The 14,189-nt window shown below is 45.9% G+C and overlaps 1 protein-coding gene across 6 annotated transcripts in view; it reads left to right on the top strand.

Annotated features, from left to right (window-relative positions):
- The window catches only part of MEIKIN (meiotic kinetochore factor), a 446,824-nt gene extending 441,818 nt beyond the window's left edge, over positions 1-5,006 (top strand). For 3 of the 6 annotated variants that reach the window (XM_085614472.1, XM_085614470.1, XM_085614469.1), the window contains one exon: positions 3,959-5,006. In XM_085614472.1, coding sequence (XP_085470598.1) covers positions 3,959-3,978 — 20 coding nt within the window. In that variant the 3' untranslated portion in view covers positions 3,979-5,006. The remainder of the gene's footprint in view (positions 1-3,958) is intronic. The other 3 variants (XM_085614474.1, XM_085614473.1, XM_085614471.1) reach the window with 1 other exon arrangement.
- The last annotated feature ends 9,183 nt before the right edge of the window (positions 5,007-14,189 follow it).

Here is a 14,189-nt window from a genome sequence, read left to right as displayed (position 1 = left end):
GAGGTTAAAGAGAGAGGGAGAGAGAATAGAGCCCTGGGGGACACCAAGGGAGATGGGTGTGGGTTTTGAGAGGCAGTTGTAGATTTTGATTTGTTGTTTTCTATGTTGGAGGTAGGAGGAGAACCATTTGAGGACAGGACTGTTGAGGCCAAAATGAACTTTGAGTGTGTTAAGTAAGGCAGGGTGGCTCACAGTATCAAATGCTGCAGAGAGGTCAAGAAGAATAAGTAAGCAGGTCTCACCCTTATCTAGAGAGTGGTGGATGTCATCAACAATGTTTAGCATGGCAGTTTCGGTGCTGCATCCTTTCCGGAAGCCAGAATGTAGGGAGTCAAGTAGGTTGAAGGTGTCAATGTGTTTGTCCAGTTGGAGCAGGGCAGGTTTTTCAAGGGCTTTAGAAAGCAGGGGAAGTTTGGAGATTATTAAGGCCATTGGGGTCAGCATTGGGATTTTTAAGAATGGGAGTGATTTGTCCGAGTTGGAGGGAGGCAGGGACACATCCTGTGGTCAGGGAGGAGTTGATGACAGTGGTCCAATAATGGGCAATGATGTGCTTAAGCTCCTGGACTAGGTTGGAAGGGAGAGGGTCTTTGGTGTGTGAGGACGGTTTGTACATGGGATGTTTCACGTTTGCCATGCGTGGTGCAGCTGCACGTTTTTAATGAATTGAGATCTATCTAGCCCATATTCCTGGCTTATTTTGGGCCATGTTTTAATTGTCCCTTTTTCCAGGATGTCTCAAATTACAGAGATTCCCAGGAGGTCCACGCCTCGAAGCCCTTTAGCTTCTGCAATTCTCTGAGTCTTCCTCCCTCCCATAGGGGCGTGGCCTGTGTGACCCGATTTGCACATCCAATAGCCTTTGTGGCTCTCTCCCATGCCTCTATAGTGACCTTTGTTGCCTTTAATAGAGAGATGCCTTTCCCCCCATAAAGGTAGTGTAGGTGTGTGTGTGTGGTGAAATCTGTCACTCTCCAGTCGATAGGCTGGGTGATCCCGTGCCACATGCGTCCATTCATTAATGGAAATAAGATGGGCTGCCCAATAATAAGCCTCTATGTCTGGCAGTGCGATTCCGCCATTATATGGATTTCTCTGTAGCGTCTTCAGTGCTATTCTGGGGTGTCCACCCTGCCATATTAGAAATCTAATGTCTTTCTCCAACCCTGTGAGTGTTGATCGCGGTGGGGGGGGTGATACGTTTTCTGGAGTTTGTAGAGCAGTTGTGGGAGGGTAATCATTTTAAAAATAGCTGCCCTTTCAAGCAGAGACAAGGGGAGTTCTTTCCATCTCTCCGCGTCTTGTCTGAAATTTCGTAATACCTTTCCTAGGTTAAGATGGCGACATCTCTCTTTGTGTGGGGTAACGAAAATTCCCAGGTACTGAAAGCCTTCCTGTACCACTCTTGGTGCGGACATTTTTGATGTGCGTTCTCCATTTGAACTCATGCATACCTGCCCTCTCAGCCTTTTGACAATAAAAACCGTCGTACTGGTGGCCATCATCTTGGCTAGGAAAGTCAGTGAGATGCAGGCTGTTTATGTCCAACCTCGATATACCAGCTTATTCCCAGACAAACTGGGTTCATTAGATCGAAGAATACAAAAGCAGCACAGAAACAAACCATCACCAGATGGATAGTACTCTGTATTAAGATCTGTAACGCATTGGCCAGGAAGCAACCCCCAAAAGGCTTGTGGACTCATTCGCCAAGGCTGCGTCTACTGCATTAGTTCATGGAATTCCTGTTCTGGATATCTGTCAGGCTTCTGTGTGGGCATCTTTGCACACCTTTACAAAACACTACTGCCTCTACAGTCAGGTCCATCATGACGGCCATTTTGCCCCCTCAGTCATCCTGAACTTTTGATCTGAGTCACTTTGCTGACCCACCTCTGGGGAGGTATTGCTATGGTGTCTATTCTAAGGTAAGGAATCTAGGACTCAAAGTCCCTATCAGATGAACAAGTTACTTACCTTTGGTAGCACTTCATCAGGGAGGGACTCTATCAAGCTGCAGATTCCTTACCAAACCTCCCATCCTCTGTTTTGCGACCTGGCCCTGTTCACCTAAAAAGGTCCGTGCAGGTCCTTCGAATCTGCCCACTTGTCATTGACCTTTTGCTGTGGCTCCGTGCCTCTGGCGTGGAAACCGTCATAAACTGAAGTCGGCACGCTGGGATGATACCTATCTAGGCACCGCTGACAACACCTTTAACACCAATGCAGATCCATTCGACACCACCGCAGGGTTACAAGTCAAGATTTTCTGGATCCAGTTTGACATCTGGGAAATATTCTAGGATGTGGAATCTGCAGCTAAATAGTCTCTACCATATACGGTGTTACCAAAGATAATTAACTTGTTCTTTAGTGCTCATTTTGTGTACCCACCTTGTAAACTTCCATGACCCGTTGAATTATAGCAAGCATTGCCTTTGCCATCTCTCTACACTCTCTAACAAATACTCTCTTCCTTTCAAGGGATAGAAGTCCTGCCTTGAACTCTGTTGCAGTGATACTGTTCTTGATCCCCTTTAATTTGGTCCTTCTCATTGTATTTGATGAGGCAGGGGGCGAATCTGCATAAATGTTTGTCATAATCCCTTTTGTCTTCATTACTCCCAGGACTTCTCATTGTCTTTATCATCTCTGAGTTTTAGTCGAAGGTGGTACTCTCCTTCTGGTCTCAGTTCCCCAGCCTGTGAGGTAGTTTGAGTCTGAAATCATGCTAAATATGCATAGTCATTAGGATCTCAATTTCCCAAGTACTCATCAGGAAATTAGTCTTCTGTTAATATCTTTGGCCCTCCAAGAACTGCAAGATGGTGTCATCTCTAACAGTTATCCAGTACAGTCGATAATTACCAAAAATTAATAGTCACCTTTGTAGCAGTTCATTTGTTTCTTTAGCGATGGCACTAAATTTCAGGTGATAGGGCAATTGATTTGATGCGGCAGAGGTTCCTGAGGACATGGAATAAAATGTTATCGAAAAGAAAATGATAAAAGAAAAAGAAACCCATAACCACGAAGATGCTGTCAAGCTTTCTCTTCGCAGGCTGCAGAAAGTTGCCATGAGGGGGTGAACAACCTTGTGTATAACAAAAAATAAGTGCAAGCCCTCTGGGAATGCAGCTCATGTATCTAATGATGAAACTGCAATGAGTGTGTTTCCCCCAGTTAAATTGCATTTTCTTTGTAACTATTATGAAATCCATTTTAAAAAATTTAGTTATAATCCCATATACAAAATACATTAATTCTATGTTTTTGGAATTGAGTATTTTGCAAACATTTTAGTATATTTTGATATGTTTACTTTCTGCAGAACTAGTCCTAATAATTTGTTTTGTTTTGATTGCATTTGAGACAGCAGTGTTAATAATATGGCTTCCATAGTCAGGAGGCACTAGCCTTAAAAGTTTAATTTTGTGCTAAAATAATCTTGGTATGTTTTGGTGCGTAGCTTGCCTTGCATAGAATTTTCCAAAATCACTGTGGGAAAAAGATTTGTTCCTTTACAAACATTATTTGATTTTTCTTTTAATAATTGAGTGTGGGAAACATCTATTTTTCTGTATTTACCCATCTCAGTTTGCAGTTAAAAACACATTTGCTCGCCCCTGCAAAGAAACTGGCAAGTCATCAATGATTCAATACGTTCATAGTTCATTCTGGTATACTAAGATCTAAATAGTATCAGAATTATGGGAATAGAATGAGTATAAGTAGAGCTTTCACTTGGCCTAAGCCTTGAAGCAAGCCTTCTCTACCCTCTTACCTCTCCTAATCTTCCTAAAGACATGTGGAAGCTGTGGTGCACCTCTGAGAAAGTGATTAAAAAAAGCATTTTAAGAAACAAGTATAAACTGGGGGCAGGAGGGGGGAATAATCATAGCACGTCAAATATCTTTGATATGTGATACATTTTTATAGTGTCTCTTGTCTTTTTCAGATTTTCTGACTCTACTCTGAGTTGGTCCTGCAAATAACTTCATGGCAGATCTCTTGTTTCCAGTGGTAAAACGAATTGTGAAGAGGAGTGAAATCCATATTGAACATATAGGGACATGAAATCTTATTCTTGTTAAAAGAAAGGTTTAAGTGGTATTTTGTTACGTACTGAATGCTGAAGAACATATCACCTCACTATGCTTTTAAACAGCAAGCAAATGAGTTTGTCTTTTGTAAACTGGTATTTCTTGGTTTGTTAGTACCAGAGAACCTAGTTTAAAAAAAAAAAGTGAATAGCACCATTTAAACTTAATACATGTCTTTGTCTTCACATGTGTGCGTATACGACACCATGCATCAGCACTTACCGCTGACCAATTATAGTTTGGTTAATAACCTAGCACTAAAGCTTCAGAGACTTTAAACTGAAGCATATATTTCATTTTCTTTCCCTTACGTACTTTCTTTGGCAGCCTTGCAGAATTTTTGTAATAGTTTCTATATTTCGAAAAAGGTTACTTGGAAAATGAAAAGTTAAGTATTTGTAAAGTTTCTTTTCGGTATTGAATTGTTTTGGAAAAAGTTAAAATAAGCAGTCTAAAATGTACATTAAGAAAAATAAGATGTATATTGGTTTGTTAAAATAGTTAAAACACTGATTCTTGAATAAATGTAAAATGTATAAAAAAAGATTTTTTAGTTGTCAACAGACTGAAAATGGCAAGGGTGCTGCGAGTTGTCAGCTGCAAAGCTGCATTGCCAGTCGTCTTTTTCACTTTCTTCTGGATACCACATTTTGAATATAATGTTATACATTAACAAAAGCTTGAGGAAAGGGTGTCAATGTTTTCTTAAGCTTCTATCTTGCCACACTTCTAAGATCACTAGTTAGTGCCAAATTGACCTACATTGTTTAAGATATGCCCTGCCACCAGTATAGGCTTCTGAAAATATATCTGTAGTACAGACAGCTTTTTTTGTCAGAGGACCCTGGGATGCTCCATGCCTTCTCTTTTTTTACCACCTGACGTTACAGTGATGAGGGTATTACCTATAGCACCTTCATGCCCTTTCCAAAGTTGTTTTTGGTTACGTCGTAAGCCTATTGGGGCCTTATAAATATTTGGTTGCTTTTTCCTAATAGTTTGTGGGATTCAATGTCTCTGTCATGAATTCCTCTAATGCTATGTAAGTGGAGATCAGGTCCTCAGCACTGCCTCTGTACTGCTGAGAATATTTTCTCCATATCCTAGCAATTGGGGCTGGAAACTTTGTGTTTCAAGAAGGCGCTTCTGTATCAGGTCCTCGGCAGAAGTGCTTCCACTACAGCTTCTATGACCTTCTTGAATACATTGATGATATTAATGTTATTATTGTGATGCTGGCTCCAGTGAGAATTCCAGCTTGAGCATTGAACATTGGGGGTTCATTAACCCAATCTCCTGTTGAATAATGTGCTAAATTACATTTCGGCTTTCAGCATTTAAAGTTGTGTTATGTTGGCCTGTCATCTAATTTAGGTAGAGGTGCATCCTCTTAGTCCTATTGAAGACACCATTTCTAATTAAGCTTTGGGTTGAAACGTCAGAGTTTGTGTTTGGCTCAAAATGGACTTTGCAGAAGGAAAATTATGACCTACTAGACCTTTGCCGTGGCTAATGTGATATTGATCCAGCCAGTCATTAACTTACACTTTTCGAATGATTTCCTATTTCTAATGTCATTACTTTGACAACTTATGTGCATTGGTCTGTTTTTACACCTAATCATCTCAAGTTGTGTTTTTCCTTTATATCTATTCCATAAATTATCTTTTCTGATGGATACTTCTTACTGCAGATTCCTCACCTTTTGAATTCTCCCCAGGTATCGGACTTTATCTGGAAAAAAAATATGAAGTACCTCTGCATGCCAGCAGATAGTGCTGTTCTGCCATGTGTCGATATGGTTCTGCTCTGGAAGTAAAGTGCAGAGGCGTATATTAACATCACCCATGCGCTCTGACGTCATTTCTTTGTTTCCACGCCTTCTGAAGCTGATCCGGAGACTCTCCCTTGCCTTTTGTCGTTTTCATCACGAATTATCCAGTGAGCAAAGGGAATGTAACCCCCTAAATGACATGATTCGAACCATGCAGAGAGTGTCGGTTGCTGGGGTTGGATCACGACTCCAAAGCCTGAGGTGACTGTGCACAAGTGAACCCAAAAGTTATTTTGGAATGCAAAGCCGAACACATCATCAAGCGCAAGAGGACTCCGCACACAGGTTTAAGTCGAAAGGAAGGTCCCTCTCCCGATCTTGAAGTCATTTCCTCAGCAGGTCCTCATCCAGGTCGAAGTATTGTGAAAGTCGAAGAAGAAACATGAAACATCTAAGCAGAAAATGGCCTCATACTGCCACTCTCAAACTCCAGAGTGCACAAGAGCATCAGCATGGTTCTCGATCTTGCTCTTGATCTCCATCAGAGTATATTCCGTCGCTGGTCCCAACACACTCTGATTTTCAGGTCTGTTGGCAATGTTGCAGCAAGTAGAAGTCTTCAGGGAAGCCACAGTGTGGATGTTCAGCAATTTACATATTTTGCCTAGCGCTCCTTCGGGCCCTAAGGAAACGCAGGGACCTCCAGTCAGACTTCCTCCGACGGGTTTGCCCTCTGCACTATCTGTTCCCCTTGATTCCACATTGGGTCCAAAACCAACTTCGGGGCCTGCTTTTCTGCCACCAATTGTGCTGGATCTGTTTCCATCAATGTTATCTGCAGCGAAGGAGGATGTACAGCCTGTAGTGCTATCCAACTCCAAACTGAATCTGCCATTACTATGACCGAAGGCAGTGGCTGGCGTGCAACCTTCTATTAATCCTTCTGACTCTGAAAGTTTGCCCTGACCACGTGGTAGAGTACAGATTTTACATAACCTCTTTGACACAGATTCTAACAATGACAACCATGAGGAGGGGGACAAATATTTTCCCCAATATGATGACAACAGCTGGTATGAAGAGTTACAGGATTCCAGTGGCTTGATACTGCCTGATGCTGTCCTTTTATCTCCCTCTCAGGTCCTGCTATGGAGGAAAGTGCTTCTTCCGCTAATGTGACGCGAGGGACAGCTGAAGTACTAGGTTTACAACTGCCAAGCATTAGGATTAAAATTAATGTACTAACTAAAGTATTGCAGCCTGTTCAGGCTCCCACCGGGACACAGTCAGTTTTGACACTTGGACCATACCCTTTTCGGTACCACCTGTCGCCATTGCCATGTACTTATCGACCCTGCCTTCCTAACACAACATCCCACTCCGAATAGCCTGGTGGTCCATGCTTTCACCAACAGCATCAGTCCAAATGCTTATCCTACCACCCCTCTCAGTTGTAACTTTTGGGAAAAGAATATTCTCCTTCACAAGCCTTGCTCTTAAAGTCGGTCAATGCCAGCTGTCTCCCTGGCTATTATTCCCATGCCCTTTGGGATATGGTGGCTCAAGTTTTACCAGCTGTTCCAGATGGCCTTCAGGCAACTCTCGCACAGGCTATTCAGGATGCCTGCAAAGAGGCAAAATTCACAATATGCTCAGGACTGGACACGGCTGACTGCTTGGGATGTGCCTTGGTCATCAGTGTGGCTATCTGTTTCTACACCTGCCTGAGAATCACAGGTTTCTCCTGGGAGGTTCAGGCATCTTTAATTGACGTGCCTTTCTACCCCACCCCACCTTCCACCACCTTACATGCTGCACGGCATGTCTCTTCTAAGTCAGAATGTCATCGGCATAGAGCTGCACAATGACACCTATCGCTTGCAGAGGTACTAGTGAAATATTTTTGTATCCAGTCTGACGCCTGGGAAAGCATTCACACAGTAAGGACTCTGCAGCTAAAGTATCCACCAGAAAGCAACTTGTTCATCTGAATCCTAACTGTCAGTGTTGATGTTTTGTGATAAATGTTTCTGAGAAAGTATTTACGAATCCTAAGTTAGAAAAATACTCGACTGCGAAGTATCCTTTCTGTAACTGAATAGCCAATCCAGGTTCCTTGTTATACAAGGTTGCCCCATCATCATGCCTCTTTGGAGCACTCCAATTGATGTTCAGCATGAACACATTAAGAGCAGCATTTCCTATGCATATAGCAGCAAGAGTGGGGCACCAGTGGAAAGGTGGCACTCTCCCCCGAGTCCCCTAGGGGAGGAGAAACCCCATTAGACACCAAGGATTAGCAAATGGTGTTATGCTTCCCCCTCCAACCCTCTTTGCCCCCCATACAAAGCTACATATGAGCAGTTGGGGCGGGTCAATTCCTATTGGTGCAAGACCAAATCTGATTTGCATGAGGATGGTTCTTGTCTGAAGTGGCAAAGTGGACACAAATGCGTACCACAGTAACTACCAGTGCTGAGATTATTTCAAGCATTCCACCCATCAACCTTTTGTGTTCCTCAGTGTGATGGATATGACCAGACATGGGTCTCATGCTCACTGTAGCATAGGAATAAAGCAGCACCTGGCTGACGAGGCACAGCTAGGGCGAAATTGGGCTGAGGCTGCTTGCTCGTTCAGTGGAGACCTGCATGCATTAGTAGTTCAGGCAAGTCTGCTCTTATTGGACCAGAATCAATCCAGACTTGGTTGAGTGTGGTTCTTTTTACTCACTATAAAGAAAAGGACAAAAAAAACTCAAAGCTCTTGACTACAGTGTGTGTTTTTGCCAAAAGAATGCTAATACATATTCCCACTACAGACTACAGGGGGGCGGGGGAAAATTTCACTTGCAAAGAAATTATGCATTTTCTGCACGCGTCATTTTAGGCGAGCGGACGTCAATGTTGCTAATATATTAGCCAGGCTGCCTTGGAGTGACGTGTCTCTTCAGTTTGGAGAGCATTCAATTACCAATCAAGATTTTCTCTTCTTTGAAACTTGAGTATTTCTTGATGTGTGTATATATATATTTTAATGTTTCAATCCAAATGAAGTTGCATTTAAAATAAAACAGATAAACGTTGCTGTGTTGAAAAAAGCGGAGTATTATGTGGTGTTGGGGTAATACTGAGAATAACTGCTGACAGAGAAGACTTTACCCGCGTTCGATTTTACATCCGCAAACGTAAGTGCTCTCTCCATCTTGATATTAGTGTCTAGTTAAATCAACCTTATAGTTTAAGGGCTCTCCTACAGGACCTTTCGTAACATTTATAGCGCTTCCAAATCCGTATATATGTTGAAACTTCAGTCATCGACAAACATCGTATTCCGATACTATGTGTTCGAGGCATGTGGGCTGCTGAATTCATATCTGTGCATAGATCGCTGCCTAGTGTTGGGTCCGGATGATTGCACATTGTTGTCCTGGAAGAGTCTTCGAAGTATCACGAGATAGGTGGCTCCTCCCCTGGACTACAGTGCACATGGGCATCCTCTCCATCCTTAGATTGTTTTTTTCCGCCATTGGGTTCGGATGTAACTATCTTAGCTCAACTTAGGAATACTTAGTTTTAGGCCAAAAGGCCTATAGTTTGCGTCGGTACAGTTACCGTTCGGTGTCGACTACTAGCTTTAGTGCTCCACACCCTCTTCCGACTTTCGTACCGATTTGGTCCAAAAACTTCGAAGCTCCATCGACGATGGAATCGAGGACTCCGTTCAAGAGGTGTCCGCTATGCCACGCCAAGTACCCTCATATCGACGTCCACCCAGTCTGTAATAAATGTCTCTCTTCGGATCACGACGAATCGAAATGCATGGCCTGTGCACGGTTCCGATCCAAGAAGACTCTGCGGAACCGACGGGCAGCGAGGCTCGAGGCGCAGCAAGCAGCGCCCGCGCCCACCAATATATTCAGCACCGAGGACGAGGACGCCGAGAGCGTGGAAGAAGTAGTCTCTAGCCCCGCTTCAGAACACGATTCCCAATCGGACGACGAGGATGAAGTGATCTTTCGACGTGAAGAAACCGTCGTCGAGGTAGGAGACCTCGACGAAGCCTACGGGGCCGAAGAAGACAGCTCTCCCGAAGAGCTAGGCCAATCCGTCGAAAAGGAGGCCGAAACTGTACGTCGTCATCAGGCTCCGGTCGAGGGATCGCCTTCGGGCCTTACCCAAGATCTAATACATGGTTCCTCGGCCCCACCTTCCGGTCCGGCCTCGAACACTCTGCAAGAGCCACGATTACCGAAGACGACCGGGTTATTAAACCCCAAAACATCCATCGCTCCAGTCCCTTTCAAATCGAAAGTGAAACTGGTGGTGGTCGGATCGAAGGCGTCGAAATAATCCACTGCCCCGGCGCCGAAGAAAGTCGTCGGCTCCGACCGCGTACAAAGAGACTTCGGCGCCGAGCTCACCGCAGCCGATGCGGTCGACACACAGAAGAAGCGTGCCCTCGGGCACCACAAGGCACCGAGACCTTCGGCGCCGACACCAAAGGCCGTAACCTCCGCAGTCAAGATGGCCGCCCCGGCTACGTCGACGACTAAAGCACCGATGCCGATTAAGTCCTCGACTACATTGACTGTCGATGCATCCCTTCAGACCAGTGACCCCCCTCCGACAAAAAAGTCGGGGCCGGCCTCAACGTCTACTAACAAGGTGCCCACCAAACCACCATCTGAGTTTGCTGTGCAGCAAGTCTCTGCATCCCTACAACGCATCTGTGACCGGGAAGCCCTCCACTCTATCTCGGGTCCCGACACTACCTCACCCTGTAGAGTGCACTCGGAGCCCACCAACATTACATTTGGGCTGCCACCGACATCGGCACCGAAACTATTTCAAATTCGGACACGTGTCCTCCACACACAGTCCACAACCTCTGGCCTAACAGAACAAGATTCTTCGGGGCCGCAATTTATCGACGCCGACACTGGCAGGTTAATGCTCCACAAGCGCAAAATAACGCCAGTCAGGGAAGAGGTGCCATACAAAATTCCTCTTAAACGCAAGCTGCCGGCGGAGCGGGATCCAGTGCTACAAGAACACTTCCAACCCCTCAACTTAGATCCGCAGTCCTTTTCTCCTACCCCTTCCGAATCGGACGCAATGCAGGAATATGGCGGGGAGGATACCATCTACCCCGGGGACGTAGATCCCGATGAACCACTACAAGACCCTGATCAGGCGTGGGATGACCCCACAGACCAAGGTGTCGCGCCACATACTCAAGATGCGCAACTCTACAACGTAAAAACGGCTCCTACAGAGGACACGGCCGCATTTAATGCCCTCATCGAACGGGCTGCTGCTCATCATGGGGTGGAGCTACATTCTGACGCCATTGAGGAAGACTTCCTGCTTGACACTTTCGCTTCTTCAGAAAGGACTGTCAAAACTCTGCCCATGCTAAAAGGGGTTCTAAAAGCTGCCAAAGACATTTTCAAAGACACCACAAGAGCCCGAGTGTTAAACCCCAGGATTGAAAAGAAATATAAGCCTGCACCCGGTGACCCTAAATACATTAGGGGTCAGTTGCCATTAGACTCTATGGTGGTTGCCAACGCTCGCAAAAGAGCCCACTCGCAAACGACTGGTGATGCTCCTCCCCCAGACAAAGAGTCAAAAGTACTTGAAACATCGGGCAAACGCATTGCAGCGCAAGCAGCGAATATCCTGCGCATTGCCAATACACAGGCACTCCTGGCACGTTATGACAGGTCACATTACGACACGCTGGAGTCACTACTCCAACATCTACCAGAGGAGTATAAAGAGTCAGCGGAACTCCTCATTAGAGAAGGACAACTCCTCACTAATGCATCCATAAAATGCGCCCTAGACGCAGCTGACACAGCGGCCAGGGCAATAAACACAAGTGTCATGCTGCGACGCCATGCCTGGTTACGCATCTCAGGCTTCAAACCCGAGATCCAAAACAATATCCTGAACTTACCAGTTAACACAGAATTCTTATTTGGCCCAGACGTTGACACTACCCTAGAAAAAATAAAGAAAGACACTGACACTGCGAAATCTTTGGGGCCTCTACAAACGCAACAATTTCGTAGTGGCTCCTTTCGTCGCACCGGAAATAGGGGAACGTCAAGGGGTCAGGGGTCACAACAACAGTATACTAAAGGTGGCACACAAAGCACCTATGACAAAAACAACAGGGGTGGATATCGTGGATCCAGCACCAAGGGCAGGGGACGCGGCTATGGCAACACCAGGTCCTCCCCAAAGAACAAACAGTGACGCCCTCTCCTTACCCCCCGACCACATAACACCTGTCGGGGGACGGCTCCAGCTGTTCCTGTCCGCGTGAAAAAACATCACCACGGACAGGTGGTCCGGGACATCATCCAGCACGGGTACTGTCTAGAACTAACTTCCACTCCACCCAACATACCACCAAAGCACCGTCCTATGTCAGCCGAACACTTAAGTTTACTCCAGCAGGAAGTGCTCGCAAAAGGGGCAATAGAAGTAGTGCCCATCGACCAGCAGGGCGCAGGGGTTTACTCTCTGTACTTCTTAATCCCCAAAAAGGACGGCTTGCTCAGACCTATTTTAGACCTGCGACCCCTCAGCCTATATATTCTGTCGGAGCATTTCCATATGCTCACCCTCCAGCAGGTTCTCCCACTCCTCGGTCAGGGAGATTTCCTAGCTACGCTAGACCTAAAGGATGCATACTTCCACATACCCATACACCCATCACACAGGAAATACCTCAGATTCACGATTCAAGGGAATCACTATCAGTTCAAAGTTCTCCCCTTCGGAGTAACAACAGCACCCAGGGTCTTTACCAAGTGCCTGGCAACAGTGGCCGCGCACCTGCGAAGACAAAACATTCACGTCTTCCCTTATCTGGACGACTGGCTAGTTCAGGCCAAGTCAGCACAACAATGTGCCACCCACATGTCCCACACCATTCACCTTCTTCACGATCTGGGATTCTCACTAAATTACCCAAAATCAAGTCTCCAACCTGCGCACGTACAACAATACTTAGGCGCGACAATCAATACTCTGGCTGCCACAGCTCAGCCAACTTTAGTGAGAAACAACAGCATGCAACTGCTGATCTCAAAATTCAAACCTCAACACTCCCTTCCGGCGCGAGTGTTCATGCAGTTGATAGGCATGATGGCCTCCTGCATTTTCATAGTTCCACACGCGAGGCTACATATGCGCCCGCTTCAGGAGTGCTTAGCACGTCAATGGAATCAGGCTCACGGGCAACTAAAAGACCTAGTGTTGGTGAGCGGTCGGGCATACAACTCTCTGCATTGGTGGAATCCACAAAACCTTTGCAAGGGCCGACAGTTCCAAGAGCCTGTTCCACAAATCACACTGACAGCGGACGCATCTCTCCAGGGATGGGGAGCTCATGTACTCAATTACACAGTGCAGGGACTATGGACGACACAACAAAAGAAGATGCACATCAACCTTCTGGAACTGATGGCAATCTTCCTAGCCATGAAGGCATTCAAAGTACACATGTGCAACAAAGTCGTGTTGATCCGGACGGACAACATGACTGCCATGTACTACATACAGAAGCAGGGAGGAACACACTCTCCACAGTTGTCTCATCTGGCTCAGAGCATGTGGAAGTGGGCCATTCAGAGAAACATATTCCTCATGGCGGAACACCTCCCCGGCAAGGACAACCAGATGGCGGATCTGCTCAGCAGACACAGCCACCAGATGCACGAGTGGGAGCTACACCCATCAGTACTCCAACCGTACTTCCAGCAGTGGGGTCATCCAGAGATAGACCTATTCGCCACAAACGAAAACGCAAAATGCCAAAGCTTTGCTGCCAGGTTCCCACATCCACGGTCGCAGGGCAATGCGATATGGATGAACTGGTCCGGCAGATTTGCGTACGCTTTTCCCCCAGCGCCGTTAATACCGCTAGTGGCACGCATACTGCGACAACACTCACTAACACTCATCCTGGTTGCTCCAACGTGGGCGCGCCAGCCATGGTACACCACCTTTCTGGAACTTTCCATGGGGCCGCATCAACGGCTGCGGATCAAACCCGCACTTTTGACGCAGAACCATGGCGAAATTCAGCACCCAGATCCGCAACAGCTGAACCTGGCAATCTGGCTCCTGAAGTCTTAGAGTTTGGCTACCTAAACCTGCCACCTGACTGTATGGAGATCATCAAGGAGGCCAGGAGACCCACTACCAGAGCTTGCTATGCAGCTAAATGGAAGAGGTTTGTCATTTACTGCAACAACAATGACATTAACCCGCTAGACGCATCCATTCAGAACA

Source organism: Triturus cristatus, chromosome 7 (assembly GCF_964204655.1).
Source record: "Triturus cristatus chromosome 7, aTriCri1.1, whole genome shotgun sequence".
NCBI classification, from domain to species: Eukaryota; Metazoa; Chordata; class Amphibia; order Caudata; family Salamandridae; genus Triturus; species Triturus cristatus.
Note: the sequence above shows the minus strand (reverse complement) of the source record. Positions and strands in the feature narration are given on the sequence as shown.